At 46.9% G+C, this 13682-nt stretch overlaps 4 protein-coding genes and 1 long non-coding RNA gene across 5 annotated transcripts; 3 read left to right on the forward strand and 2 right to left on the reverse strand.

Annotated features, from left to right (window-relative positions):
- Positions 1 to 766: 766 nt before the first annotated feature.
- On the reverse strand, positions 767 to 4443 carry LOC108099563 (aminopeptidase N). Its single transcript, XM_017203153.1, has 5 exons — positions 3878 to 4443; positions 3401 to 3556; positions 2516 to 3229; positions 1130 to 2357; positions 767 to 1072 (listed from the first exon to the last, which is right to left on the reverse strand). The coding sequence occupies exons 1-5, from the start codon at positions 4426 to 4428 to the stop codon at positions 836 to 838; spliced, it is 2886 nt and encodes a 961-aa protein (XP_017058642.1). The 5' UTR covers positions 4429 to 4443; the 3' UTR covers positions 767 to 835.
- An 893-nt stretch (positions 4444 to 5336) lies between these two features.
- LOC108099564 (aminopeptidase N) lies at positions 5337 to 9606 on the reverse strand. The gene is made up of 6 exons (XM_017203154.2): positions 9037 to 9606; positions 7925 to 8083; positions 7398 to 7872; positions 7101 to 7339; positions 5786 to 7025; positions 5337 to 5716 (listed from the first exon to the last, which is right to left on the reverse strand). Exons 1-6 carry the CDS (start codon positions 9534 to 9536, stop codon positions 5405 to 5407), a joined length of 2925 nt encoding a protein of 974 aa, XP_017058643.1. The 5' UTR covers positions 9537 to 9606; the 3' UTR covers positions 5337 to 5404.
- Positions 9607 to 10557: 951 nt separating this feature from the next.
- Positions 10558 to 11281, forward strand: LOC108099299. Its single transcript, XM_017202695.1, has 3 exons — positions 10558 to 10732; positions 10791 to 11030; positions 11091 to 11281. The coding sequence occupies exons 1-3, from the start codon at positions 10565 to 10567 to the stop codon at positions 11154 to 11156; spliced, it is 474 nt and encodes a 157-aa protein (XP_017058184.1). The 5' UTR covers positions 10558 to 10564; the 3' UTR covers positions 11157 to 11281.
- Positions 11282 to 12465: 1184 nt separating this feature from the next.
- Positions 12466 to 12924, forward strand: LOC108099308. Its single transcript, XM_017202701.2, has 2 exons — positions 12466 to 12677; positions 12740 to 12924. The coding sequence occupies exons 1-2, from the start codon at positions 12504 to 12506 to the stop codon at positions 12851 to 12853; spliced, it is 288 nt and encodes a 95-aa protein (XP_017058190.1). The 5' UTR covers positions 12466 to 12503; the 3' UTR covers positions 12854 to 12924.
- Positions 12925 to 13099: 175 nt separating this feature from the next.
- LOC108099304 lies at positions 13100 to 13510 on the forward strand. The gene is made up of 2 exons (XR_001771917.2): positions 13100 to 13273; positions 13340 to 13510. It is a non-coding gene; the product is annotated as an uncharacterized LOC108099304 (long non-coding RNA).
- The last annotated feature ends 172 nt before the right edge of the window (positions 13511 to 13682 follow it).

Below are 13682 nucleotides of genomic sequence, written 5' to 3' on the forward strand. Positions count from 1 at the left end.
TAACAGCGACCATTTGAAGATAGACATGCTGATAAAAGTCTCGAGTGGAACACTGCCCTTGATCTGATAAGGGTTTGCTGACTTTCGAAGATCTTAAGATAGTAAACTCTCTCCAAAAACTATGCTTTATCTTCCCCTCAAATTAGTATTGTAGTAGTAAGATTAATTTAATTAATGAAAAGTATCTTTAATGCGAAATGGTATAAACACTTACTTCTAAACGGAAACTCAAACACTTTCAATGGAACTCAGCTACCAGCAAACTTATCAGACTTAAAAACCTCTTCTTGTGCAATAGACTCTCAACTGAAGCTCTTGAGATAAAGACCAGACCATAATCCACTGGACATTACCAAGCGAAAATTCAAATACTACAATGTGTAATATAGATTATTCATTTAAAAGCCTGAACGAAATGAAATGTGGACTCATTCTATGCGAATAAAAACCACAATGAGCCCTTTGTACTTGAAAGTTTCAGATCGCTATCTGATGTGGGCACGAGAACTTCATAAAACGCTCCAGGCATTGTAAATATCCACTCGATAATCGAATTTCGCCCTAAGCCCAACTATCAGTGCTTTATCGATTGCCATTCCCCAGAATTGCGATTAGATTGACCGCTGAAAAGTGTGGCAACCAAGCCATAAATCTACTCGCAATTCCATCTGGGGAACTTTGAACATCCCCCAGCAGGGGAATCTACCAGTCCGAAATAACCATCCGTATCAATTCTATTTCGGCTCCCCAATAACACACAATCTTCAACCGTGATTCATGTTGTTTTACTGTTTTTTACTGAATTTATGTCTAATACTTGACCACATGACTTAGCCTAAAATAGCCTGAAGAGCAGCAGAGCCATCGCACTGATCAGGATCGTGGCGAAGGACGATCCCAGAGAGCGACTGCCGCCCTCCGCGAAGGACTCCTCGATCCAGCCGAGCAGGGGATCGCGGTTCACGTCCAGCCAATCGAAGTTGGCCTGTATTCTGGAGTCGATGGTGGTGCTCAGATCGTCGTTGAGGTAATCGCCTCCACTGGCCTTAACAGTATCCACCAAGGCATTGAGCTGTTAATAGATTGGTTAGTACTTTCCTGGACATTAAGAGAACTCCTTATAACTCACCCTTGTCTTCTGCGTCTCGCTGACCACGTAGGTGGCAATTCCTCGCAGGGCGGAATCCAGAGGCTTGGCGGTCGTGGACAGCTGGGCATATGCCTGCCAGTTGACCTCCAGGAAGTCCAAGCTGGCGATGAGACCGATTTCACTGCGGGAGTAGGCCGAGTTCAGCAGGGAGGTGCGCTCCGAGTAGGAGAGGCTGTTGGTCGAGGCCAGGGAAAGGCTTAGGAACTCAATCAGCTGGGAATTCGTCTGCGAGCAGCCCAGCGAGGAGATGAACAGGCTGCGATCGGTGGAGTCCGTGGAGGAGAGCAGGTCAGACTGCACCCTGCTGTAGACGGTGTTCGTGGTGGAGCGGAGACCGGCGCAGTAGGCCTGGGTTCTCAGAGTGGCCTCGATGTGGGTGCCGTTGTAGAGGTACTCGGAGAGCTTGGTGGCCGACCGGCTGTAGCACTCGCTGGAGCCCACCTGGCAGGCCAGGCTGACCAGCACGATGCGGAGGTAGTTGTTCAGGTAGTGCTCCCCGGGAATCTCGTTGACGCCGATCTGGGCGAAGATGGGATCGATCAGCTGCTGCACGAACCGCTGGAAGTACGAGTAGGAGTTGTCGCCGCGCAAGTAGCGATCGTAGACGGTCAGGATGGTGTTGGCCGTCGACCAGGGAGCGTACTGCTGCTCGTTCTCCAGGTAGCCCAGGAGCTGCAGCAGGATGGTGTGGCTCACGCGGTCCGTGTTCACAAAGATGTACGTGTCGTACAAGAGTTGAGCTCGGTTGCGTGGGGGGATCTTCCAGGGTTGGCTCTTCAGAAGCGCGGCGATTAGCTCGTAGTTCTGGGTGTCGTATATTGTGCGGTAGTAGTAGGCGTTATTGATGTTCACCAGCAGAGCCTCATCGCTGGACACGGAGACATCCGAGATCACGGTCTCCGTCACGTTGAGCAGGTAGTGGGAGGCACTCGTGTCGCGGTAGTCCCACTTCGAGGCAGTGGCGAAGTTCACGGGCACGTACCAGGTGGCCACGTTGGCGTCGTTCTTGTCCGCCACGTAGCGCTTCTGGGTGATCGTGATGGCGCCGGTCTGGTAGTTGCGGGTCACGGTGAGCAGGGGGTAGCCCGCCTGGTGGGACCAGCTGCTGAAGATGTTGTACACCGAGGTGGGCAGCGAGAGGCCCAGCTCGTCGGCCGACTCCTGGAAGGCGGCAAACAGATCCCACTCATCGCAGGAGGTGAATTGGCTAAAAGTGAGGGAAGGATTACATTTTTAATAAGGCAACAAGTATGATTCTGCATCTATATAACCAATATCTTGCTTAAGAAACTTGAACAGTTTTTATAGGTACACTTCCCTGCTCTTATCTTTTATTACTTTTTCTCGACATGGCTGAGTACTCACTTCTTGGTCAGGTACTTGTTCAGTCCGGTGCGGAAGACCTTGTCCGTCCAGGCGTTCTTGAACATGAAGAGCACGCTGGCGGGCTTGGCGTACGAGAAGGTGTTGTACCGGTTGGAGATCTCGTTGGGCGTCTGGACGTAGTGCGTCATGGGAACGGCGGAGGCGAGGGCGTCGTTGAGCAGGGCGCTGTTGTAGTCGTTCACGTGGTAGATCTGGTAGGTGTCCCACTCGGGGAAGGCGATGTCGTTCGACTCGTACGAGAAGAGGGTGGCGAAGCCCTCCTTGAGCCACAGGTAGGTCCACCATTTCACGGAGACCAAGTCGCCAAACCACATGTGCGCGAACTCGTGGCCAATGATGTTGGCGATGTTCGTCTTCAGGTTGATCGTCGAGTTCTCCTTGTTCCACCACATGTACTGCTCGCGGTACGTGGCCAGTCCCCAGTTCTCCATGGCTCCCGCCGAGAAGTCCGGAATGCCAGCCTGATCGAGTTTGGGCAAAGCGAAGGGAACGCCGAAGTAGCCGGCCAGACTGTCCTCCACCACCAATCCCGACAAGAGGGCCCAGTCCTGCTGGTCCTGCTTTCCCTTGCGGGAGAAGACCCGCTGGCGCAGGCCATTCAGTTCGCCGGTGGTGGACTCGAAGTCGGACACGATGAAGGCCACCAAGTAGGTGGACATCTTGGGTGTCGACTGGAAAACAGTGATTCCGGCGCTTTAGGGGGAGAAATAATAAATTAAGAATTAATCTACTGATTAATAGCTAATAACAACACATTGTGAAATGCATATTTAAGGCTGCGATTGCCAACGTTGCGTATGAGTTATTAGTTACTTACACGCACCGTTGTACCAATTGCTGAATTTTAATTGTTGTAATACCAACCTGCTGGCGGCTTCATCCACGGGCATGTTGCTCACGGCCGTGTAGGAAGGATCGTGGTGGATGGTGATGTTGAAGTTGGCCCTTCGAGCGGGTTCATCGTAACAGGGGAAGGCGTGACGGGCGTTGGTGCTCTCGAATTGTGTGGTGGCCAGGAAGCTGTGGGAGAATGAGGTAATCAATTAGTGCTCAGCAGAAACGATATCACGCTTTATTTGTGCGTCACATGACCACGCACTAATTTGGATTATAAAGATAGGCCAAATTGAGATTGATAAGAGGCGAAACAATCAATTACGATCGAAATTAATAGTTCGATTGGCACTCATAATGCTTGCGACTTAGTCCCCTAAACAACTGCATTCTTAGTTTGGTTTCGATTTTTGGGTCGATTTTTTTCAGCCTTAATGTGGTTTGTTCGATATAAGCTTCCATATAAGCTTCGATATTTATCACAAATTTTTGAATGGATTTACTCACTGCTGCTGGTTGTCGTCATCCGTGTAGCTGGAGAGGTAGAAACCGCCCATGTCCGTGCGGTGGGTGCCATTGTAGTTGATGGTCAGAGTCCAGTTGGTGTCTGCGAGGAAGGACACTGAGCTGTCTGTCGGCGTCAGGATGAGGAACTCGCGCTGCAGTTCGGTGGCCACGGTGAGTGGGATTGCCGTGGCAGTGGCATTATCCCGGCTGATGATCGAGGCCACGAAGTTCGAGGTCTGGCGGTAGTGCAACTTTATTTCCGCGGAGGTTTCCAGCACGCGCAGATTGATCTTGACGGTGCCGTTGAACTGGTTGTCGCCGGTGTGGACATTGGTCCACAGCTCCACGTTGTAGGACTCCGGCTCCGTGTTGTTCGGCAGTCGGTAGTTGCCCTCGCTGTTGTCGTCCACGCGGGGAGCGATAAACAGGGCGGAGCCCTTGGTCTCCAGCTGGAAGTCGTCGTCGGAGGACAATTGGGGGATCAGGCGCGCCTGCAAGCTGCCCACTGCCAGGAGCAGCAGGATACAGGAGTTCAGCAGCCACCGTGCCATGTTGGCTGCCTTGGAATGCCACTTGGGTAATGAGAGGCCGCCGCCCGGTCGCGGCTTATTTATGGACTAGGTTCTATCTAATCCTCATCGAACGCCGATCGCCATAAAGATTGTTGCGCAATACTCGATAAAAACGCAAAAGCCCCCGTAATTCGCCAAGAGTGCACTGGGCCAAACCAAACACAGAGTATAATTAAGCAGTAAAACGTTCAGATATCGGCTGGTCTGCGGACTCTCAAGTGTTCTTAAGTCGGTGCGCTAGTTTTTCTAGCGATCAGACTTAAAAATAATAAGTACCAGCCTATAAGTACCATGTACTTACTTCTAAAATGAGACACTTATCCGATTATCAGGATAACAGTAAAGTGAAGGTGAAGTATTAATCTAATTAAAGTCACCATTAGGTCAATACATTATTACGCAGTAAATGTTGAAGCTATTGGTTCGTCTGGGGAATGTGTACCCGAAAATTGCAAGTTGTGATGGCTGTATAATCGGAAAAGCTATAAAACTCGTGAATTACGATTACAAATTTTAATTCAATGAGCAAAGCGTTCGATGTTGATAATAGATCTGGGTTTTCTATAAACAAACTCTTTCAGTAGTTTACTTAAGTTGTTAATTTGCCTTTTTATTAGGTTTTAATAAAAAGAGTTTTTCAAAAAACTTTACATTCTTAATAAACTCTAATACTTTGTCATCTATCCACTGTGATTTATCAACTAATTGCCCATAAATTCTCAATAAAACGTCCTAAGCTTTAGCGTAAAAAATAGGCATGGATCAGATGACCATTTATTGCCGATGACTTTTAAGTTTCGAGATTGCTTATCAATTCCCCACAAACTCGTCTAGGCCGAACCGATTTCACTTATCGTTTACTTGAAGAGTGGTGAAAAGCTCGCAAGTGTTTGTAGGAATTAATTTATTTGTTTTAAACTTGTACTCATATAGTCTCTCGTAGAAACAGTGGCGATCACCTATACATATCTATTATTCGTAACGCACTCCGCACCACCCGAGTGGCGTCCTTCAGGATTCCCTGTGGCCGACTGGATCCATTGGCCGCACTGAGGGAGGCGGCCAAAAGAGCGTCACTTCTGCTCGTCATCTGGGGAACCTCCGCCAGCAGCCAATCGTGGATCTGCTGCTCGAACTTGTCCTGGAAAGCTTCGCTGACTCTGACCTTCTTTCCCACCAGCGGCGAATCGGAATCGATCAGTTTGTGTCTCGTTTCCAAACCCTCCAGTTCCATGTGGCTATGAATGGCCTGTCGCAATCTCACAAACTAAGAGGAATGAAAGTCATTTAAAGAATCTGCCGCATTTTATATAAGATATTTGTAAGCTCTACTCACTTGCGGCCTCTGATGTCTGGGCACGAACTCGGCGATCTGGTTGAAGTTATCCACAAAGTTTGCCACCTGGCAGAGCAGCCTGTAGTTGCGATCGATGTACTGCCAGATGACGGGTCGGGATGCCGGGTTGGACTTGAAGGCAAAGAGATACATCATGGCCTCGGGATCGGTGAGGTTAAGGAGCCTGGACCTATCCCCCACCAGGGTTTCCAGGTAGATCAACAGGTGACGATGGCTCTGCGTGCAGCGGAGTGAGTAGACCACGTCTTCAAAGAACACCGATTCCCGATCCGCTTCCTTCATCATATCGATTATCCTGTGGAAGTCCTGGTCGCTCAGGTATCGCATTCCAAGGCACAAAGTGGTATCGAAGGCGGCAAAGTACTCGGTTTCGGGGGGCAGGTTTATCTTATTGATGAAGAATTCCTTGGCCAGATGACGTGCGTACTCTAGACACTCCGGCAGATCTGCCTGACAAGCCATTTCAAGGATTCCCTTGCTAGGATCCAAGTGAGTGTTCATGGACTCTTCCCCGTAAACACGTTTGAAAATCGGTCTGACCAGGCGGCGCACGAACTCGCTAAAAAGCTTCTGCGAGGAGGTTCCAAACAGGTTTCGGGTCAAGCACTCGATGGAATCCGCCACCTGGGTCCACGTGAGAATATCCTCCTCGAACTCCATGTACTTGAGCATCTCGAACACCACTTGCACCTGCTCGATTTCATTGTGCTCGATCAGGGGCTTCAGATCCCGGAAGAACGCAGCTCGATTCGCGGGATGAATAACCGAGTGGTTGGCCTGAAGCTGCCGGGCGATGGCCATCAAGTTATCCGTATCGTAGTGCACTTGGAAGAAGCCCGTCTGCTGTTTGTTCACTATAAGCCAATCCTTTCCCCCCAGCTGGATATTCAGATCCTCCAGAGCCACGGAAAAGTGCGTCTGCGGTGGCATGAATATATTCGCTTGGGTGTCCTCGAAAGTCGGTGATTTGGCAGTGGCAAAGTTGAGTGGGATCCACCAGAGTTCCTCCTTGAAGTGGACGGACTGCTGGCTGAAGGATATTGTGTTGTTCTCGTAGTTCCGAGTGACCGTCACAATGGGCATCCCCTCGCTGTGCGTCCACGAGAGCATTATCTCCCTGATCCGGGCAGCCCACGGCTGGTGGGCGAAGTACTCGTCCTCCAGGATCTCCGATTGCAGGGCGTCGAAGAGCTTCAGCTCGTTGGCCGTGCTGTAACGACTGGGCGAAAGAGCAATGGACCTTGACCCATGAGTTCCACTTGACCAGTTCCAGGGGTCAGTCACTACAACTTACTATTTCTCCAGGAAGCGGCTGATGCCCCGCACGAATAGCTTCTGGCGGAAGGCGTGGTGGAACATCTTGATCACGCAGGCGGCCCTCTTGTAGGAAATTAGGTCGAACACGCCCATGATGTCCTTCTCACTCTCCACGTAGGAGGACATCGGCCGCACCTCGAAGAAGCTGTTGTAAGTATAAGCACTATCGGCCTCTGCGACCATAAAAATGTCCATGAATTTCATCTCCGGGTAGAGCTATTGAATAGGGAAATATATAAGAATAGTGGAACATATTGATGATTCATGATATTACCAAATCGGTGATCACATAGCTGAAGTAGGTGGCGAATCCCTCGTTCATCCACGTGTACGTCCACCATTCGGGCGAAACCAAGTTGCCGAACCACTGGTGGGCGATCTCGTGGTTCTGGGTGATCTTGTCCCACATTGGATGCATTGAGCTCGTCGTACCGTTCTGAAACAAGTTGACGTCCTTGTAGGTGATCAGGCCCCAGTTCTCCATGGCTGCCCCGTGGTTCTTCTTCAGCGCCACGTGATCCAGTTTCGGCAGGGGATAGTTGATCCCGAAGTAATCCTCGAAGGCTGCTATAGTTCTCACTGCGTTCTTCAGGGCATTCTGGCCCTTCTCCTGGGAAGTTGGCGAGGAGTAGACACTTTGAGTGACCCCCCGATATGTCTCGGAGATGCTCTCGAAATCGGAGATGACAAATGCCACGAGGTAGGTGGAAATTGGCGGGGTTGTGTGAAACGAGGTGGTTTTCAAATCCCTGAAATCGAATGAAGAGTTATTAAGGCATCTTAGAAGCATTATTTACTTACCCGTGGGAAAGTATTTCCCTGACTGGCATATTCGATATGGCCGAATGGCTGCTGCCATGTGTTATTTTAATGCTAAAATTTGACTTGAAGCCGGGTTCATCGTAGCAGGGAAAGATTAGACGTCCACATGTCGGCTCCGATTGCGTGGCGGCTATGTACCTAACAGATTTAATTAATTGGGTTATTAATGTGGGTCTAATCAAATCGCTTATAAACAAATCTTATTCAAGGTCTTAGCTGATAGGGATTTCCTACTGTGTGAACTACAAATATTGCTGGGAGATTACAACTTGTTGCCAAGTGTTTTTTGACAACTCTGTCTGCCTATACTCGTACATCATAATTAAACAGAACCGTTTTTGCCCGTAAAATCCCAGTCCCCTTCTGAGATCATTGAACGTTGAGCGAAAACCAGTCCCAGCCTGCGGCAGCCGGAAAGATCAATCGCTTGGAGAGCCAGCTCTCACTTCCACGGAACATTCGAAACTCGACGTTATTCACTGTCCAATATCAAGGGTCATGCGAATCTGTGCGTTGCCCAATCGAATAAATCAAAACAAATCGGGGACTCAAGCCAAACACAAATACTACCGATTCACTATCTGCCGGCCACTGATAAGGGGCGACTCCGAATCGCCGACACAGTCATTCCCCTTTATGAAGAATCCCCCCATTGAGAAGTCGTTTGTTTACATCGTCACCCTGGTGACGCCGACGGATCAACCGATCCCGCCATATGCGACAAGCATATGCCATTTACTATATGCCCGCTTGATAGCGATAAAGACCGCGAGAACTGTCTACGGCAGCAGCGCAATTAAAAGCCAAGCCAAACAAATGGAATCGAAATAATAACAAAGTAAAAGTGAGAGCGTAGGCAAAGTGCACGCCGAATCCCAATCTCGGGGTTATGTAAGAGCACCTAGCTGCTAATCTGAATGAGCGCGTGCCTTTCACTGGGTAAACGGACTACTGAATTTCGGGTATATCTCATCAGATTACGATAGAAGTGGGCCTACTAAGATATCCCAAAAATAGAACCGAAAAGGAGATACAAGGTATCTATTCCACACCCGGTAACAAATACCTCCAGAAGCAGATAAAATACTCACACGGTGCGGTTGTTTTCTCCGTCATTCGCAGATGGATAATCCATGTAGTAAAGCCCCATGGGACGGGATCCCATGATCGCCGTGTAGAGAATCTCCAGGCGGTAACGCTGGCCCGCCTCGAAGGCCTGGTAATTCTCGCGCGGATGGATGACAAGGAAGGACTCCTTGGGGTGGAGCGTGTGGGTGAGGTCGTCGACAAGCTCCTCTGCTCCGTCGGTCAGCTGGTGGACGGTCACCTGGATGTCGGACAGGTTCTTGGCGTGCAGCACTATCTCGTTCGTCGAGCGCCGGATGGCGACGTCAATGGTGGCGTTTCCGCTGAAGAGCAGCGTGCCCTTGTGAATATCGCTGGATATGTGCAGCTGGTAGAAGAGCGGGTAGGTGTCGTTGGGCAGGCGCAGAGAGCGCGTCCTCTGGGGCAGGGATCCGCTGGCCACCAGGGCCAGGGTCAGCAGCAGGGCACCCAAGACCGCCGCCGCTCCAGACAACGGCGTGTTCATGGTGATACGGGGAACGCGAACCGGATCGAAAACTGTATCTCGCGCCCTGGCAACCGCAACTCGACTGAGCGACGGCGACGAGCGCACCGGCGGTTATAGCTAAAGCCTCCCAGTCCCGATAAGATAATCGGGACGGCTGATCGATGGGCACTCTCGTATAAGAGAACGCCGCACCATCTCTACGAGTATGAGTATGTGGGCAAACACTCGGATCTGTTCGGCTGGAGTGAGTTGCACACTCGAGGGAGCGGCATTGAGCAGGTCACGGTGTGGTCCTTGGCACACTGACAACACACAACACACCCCGATGCGGGCTTTCCACCCAACTCTCTCTTTTTCCCAAAACAGATAGTTCTTCACATCCCTAGGGGTATATCCATTGGAGTGTGTCGAAAGACAGCCGACACTCCACCCCGAAATAACAACATGTGCACGATCAATAACCTGTTTATCGCGCGGATACACTTGCATAAAATTTATTGTCATCAACACTACCAATCAATATCTTAACTTATCTAATATACGTAATAAAATTACTTTGTTTCAATAATGTTTCAAGTCTTAAAATTTTTATTTTCTACTCGATCATTTTGTCATAGGATTTGTAATATGATCTACAGATTAATGTCGCTTGGATACAATTTATTACCAATAACACAACCAATCAAAATCTTATCTAATATTCTTAATAAAATTACTTTGTTTCAATAATATTTCTAGTTTTGCAATGTTTATTTCCCTACTCGTTTGTTAAGTAATAGGTTCTATAAAAAAGTATGATCTATAGGTGAATGATCCATGATTCAATGCAGATGTAATAAGCAAAACCTTCTCACTGACTGTTCTTCGAACACTCAGCCCTTTTCATAATAAATTTTGATTTATTTTTTCACCGTCGTCATACGCATGTTTTCACCCAAAAGTAAAATATAGATTAGACGGTATCCGGTAGTCAGAATACCCCTGTCCCATTAGTCACTTTGTTTTCGCTGCCTCTTGACTTCGTTCGCAAAATCGAGATCGTTTATATGTCGCAATCCGAAAAACGAATGCGTCAGTTGGAACTCAACACTGCCGGAGAGAAGATTACAATGATTCCTTCGATCTCCCGAGTAGTACTTTTGCTTTGCATCCTGGGCTGTGTTTCTGCCAGCCAGGATGTTAAGAGTAAAAATTGTCAGGCAAGAGGGGAATATGTAAGTTTTCTATGCAACACTACCTGAGTTTTTACCTCATAAATCATATAAATTCCAGTGCCAGATAGACACGGATTGCTGCTCGAGAAAGTGCTTGACCTACCAGAACAAGTGTGCCCCCTTTTCCATGAACGAAATCTACGATGTGGTGAAAGAGCCAGTCAAACCCATTAAGCCCAATGATCAGGTGCAAATTGTTGGTCTACCGAATGAGTCAGAACCATCGAACGATGTTTTTGTAGTCGACTCGAAGGCAGATTTCGAATCGGCTGCTGAATGCCAGCCAGTCGGTGGACCGGTAAGAATACTTCTTAGTAATTTTAATGAACTTTCTCTACCAATGTGTATATTTTCCCAGTGCGATCGCGCTGATGAATGCTGCAATTTGCGATGTTTGACGTACATGCACAGGTGTGTCACTTAAAAAGTTCCCAACAAGGAAATGTGAGACAGCCAGCTAATTACCAAAACTCAACAACATTAAAGGCCGAACCTTATCTTTATAAATTACTTTTTTAAAGTAAACAAATAAATTAAATATTGAAACCAATAAAAGTGTTTTGTATTCCCTTTTTATACAATGTATCTAGTCACGTATGAAACTGTCTACAAGTTTGGAAAAACCATGTAAAGCTTTTGAGGGTAGACCATTATATGAAACAAATAAATATATATGCACTCTACCAGCGAGCTAAAAAAATGATAACGCCAATGCGGGATTGTGGTGGAAAAATATACTTAACATTTAAATAAACTGATAACTTTATATTTTTCTGTGGGCATTATCAGAATATTTAAGCTGGGATGTCAAGGAAAAGCGTTTCTGTAAAGCCCGCGGTGAATCATTATATCTAAGCTAAATAAAATTTTAATTGTGAAATCGAAGGGCTACAACAATTGAAAACACCCAGCAATGACCTTAACCTATTAAAATAAATGATAAATATTATCTAAAGCTCAACTTCGCGGCCCTTAAACATTGATTGCTCAACATAAAGAATATCGTGCCACCTAAATATCTTCTATATCTCAGCCGGTATCGTATCTGATGCGTTGACATTAAATATTGACAGCGACAATTCCCAATTATCTCGAGCGTCTTGACACAAATGTAACCGAACTTCTTGACTTGGGCAAACACAGAGCCATGTCCAACAAGCCAATAGCATTGCAATTAATTAATGCCGCTGGGTCAGCGGGCCAATAAGTGTGGGGTTTAAAAGCCAATGCGACCGTTTTTGGTGCTTAGTTAGAAACCGATTTGAAGTCACAATGTTGGCAATTCTATTCGTTCTCCTAGTCTTTGCTGTAAGCCATTTGCGACTTGCATATTTTCAGGCGGATCTTTAGAAAGCCACTATCTTTCTTTACAGTCCCAAATTCGAGCGGTGCCAGTTGGAAGGGACTCTTCCCCTAAGGACGCCAAATTACCAATTCTTTCAAAGCCTCCGATGCAGCAGCAGCTGAATCCTCTAAACCAGGACGAGATTACCATGTTCACCAACATGTTCCTCAGCTTGTTCCGCGGCATAGGCGACTATCGAAATATGGTGGCCGCCGATACTGTCCAAAGTGTTTGGCAAAGTCCGCCGGTTGTTGACTTTAGCCACCGGCTCTTTGCCACCTAGAAAAGTAGCTATTCGATACGAAGCTGTTTTTGCCAAACAAACTGTAATTACATTGCTGATAAAAGTAATCTGTTTTTTATTTTGACGAAGCAGAGGTATATAAAAGTTTTGCAAGCAACACAGTGGTTAGTTAAAGATACACCATGAAGCTTTGGGGAGCACTGACCATTTTAATCCGGATGTTTTTGGGAATGGCCATCGCCTTACCCACTTTTCACCCCGGCTTCAGACACATACCCTATGGCATGGATGAGTTTTGGCCCCTTATTGGGGGAAAGCACACCGACGTGATGCCACTGTCCAAAAACCTCACGCAAGTATTGAAAAAAGTTGATTTGATCCGTATTATTTTTGGCACATTTCGTATTTTCCTCGCCAGATACAACGCCTCTACTGGGCCGACAAATGTATGGAGTTCAGGCATAAGTGCAAAATGGCAGAACACTGCTGCAGCCAAAGATGCCTGAAACGTATTCAACGCTGCATAACTTAAGTAATACAAATAATAAGCAACTCTCTTATACTTTATTTATAAATAAATGTAAATTGAAAGTTGAAAATATAGTTGGGAATATAAATTTGAATTTAATGAAGTGAGACCTTTTAGGCTTTAACTATTCATCCCAAAAATTATTCAATACCTTGTCGAAATATACAAATATTTACTTTTTAAGAGTTCGTATGCATTGAACAGATTTAATTAGCTCTTCGTCTGTATATTCGCTTGTTTTAGTTTCAACCTATTTTCACATATTAGTTACGATCCATTAGCTGACGGTTTCAGTCGGATCTTAACTTTGCCACTAGGAGAATGATGATCGCTCGACTGGTGCTTTTGCTGGTTGTCGTGGCATTTGTGGCTGCACAGTCGGATTCTAACCAAACAGTGGTTTGTCAGCCAAGCGGTGGCTATGTAAGTTTTTACTAATAATTTTAAATCAGAAACTTTTTGACTTCGCTGATGTTTTTTAAATCGCAGTGTCTTGGGCCATCGGACTGCTGCTCGAGAAGATGCATTCGAGTGGCCGCAGAATGTCGATAAGTCGGTGTACCAGAAAATTATATATACAATCAATCTATTCCCTATAACTATTTTCAAACCTGTATTTTTTAGGAATTAAATGCTGCCTTGAAGGTATCTTAAAATATATACACGACAGGGAAAATATATACACCACAGGGAAAATCCTAACCTCATCTAACGATCACTGTTACTTTTTCGGAGATACCAAAAACGAAGTAAGATGTAACTTGACCAAATTGTAACTTGCAATGGAGGGACACATAGTTTTTGACAGCAGTCACCATATTTAATCAATTGA

Source organism: Drosophila ficusphila, unplaced genomic scaffold (genome assembly GCF_018152265.1).
Source record: "Drosophila ficusphila isolate 14025-0441.05 unplaced genomic scaffold, ASM1815226v1 contig_791, whole genome shotgun sequence".
Classification (NCBI taxonomy): Eukaryota; Metazoa; Arthropoda; class Insecta; order Diptera; family Drosophilidae; genus Drosophila; species Drosophila ficusphila.

What these genes read in the sequence shown, in the direction of transcription:
- LOC108099299 (XM_017202695.1), top strand. Translation starts at nt 10,565, where the DNA reads ATGTCGCAATCCGAAAAACGAATGCGTCAGTTGGAACTCAACACTGCC. An exon ending in GTCAGGCAAGAGGGGAATAT is followed by an intron (nt 10,733 to 10,790) that starts GTAAGTTTTCTA and finishes TATAAATTCCAG; the next exon opens with TGCCAGATAGACACGGATTG. An exon ending in GCCAGCCAGTCGGTGGACCG is followed by an intron (nt 11,031 to 11,090) that starts GTAAGAATACTT and finishes ATATTTTCCCAG; the next exon opens with TGCGATCGCGCTGATGAATG.
- LOC108099563 (XM_017203153.1), bottom strand. Translation starts at nt 4,428, where the DNA reads ATGGCACGGTGGCTGCTGAACTCCTGTATCCTGCTGCTCCTGGCAGTG. An exon ending in AACAAGTACCTGACCAAGAA is followed by an intron (nt 2,358 to 2,515) that starts GTGAGTACTCAG and finishes CCTCACTTTTAG; the next exon opens with CCAATTCACCTCCTGCGATG. An exon ending in GCGAGACGCAGAAGACAAGG is followed by an intron (nt 1,073 to 1,129) that starts GTGAGTTATAAG and finishes ATCTATTAACAG; the next exon opens with CTCAATGCCTTGGTGGATAC.
- LOC108099308 (XM_017202701.2), top strand. Translation starts at nt 12,504, where the DNA reads ATGAAGCTTTGGGGAGCACTGACCATTTTAATCCGGATGTTTTTGGGA. An exon ending in TGTCCAAAAACCTCACGCAA is followed by an intron (nt 12,678 to 12,739) that starts GTATTGAAAAAA and finishes TTTCCTCGCCAG; the next exon opens with ATACAACGCCTCTACTGGGC.
- LOC108099564 (XM_017203154.2), bottom strand. Translation starts at nt 9,536, where the DNA reads ATGAACACGCCGTTGTCTGGAGCGGCGGCGGTCTTGGGTGCCCTGCTG. An exon ending in AGCCGCTTCCTGGAGAAATA is followed by an intron (nt 7,026 to 7,100) that starts GTAAGTTGTAGT and finishes TCTTTCGCCCAG; the next exon opens with TCGTTACAGCACGGCCAACG. An exon ending in CCAGACATCAGAGGCCGCAA is followed by an intron (nt 5,717 to 5,785) that starts GTGAGTAGAGCT and finishes CATTCCTCTTAG; the next exon opens with TTTGTGAGATTGCGACAGGC.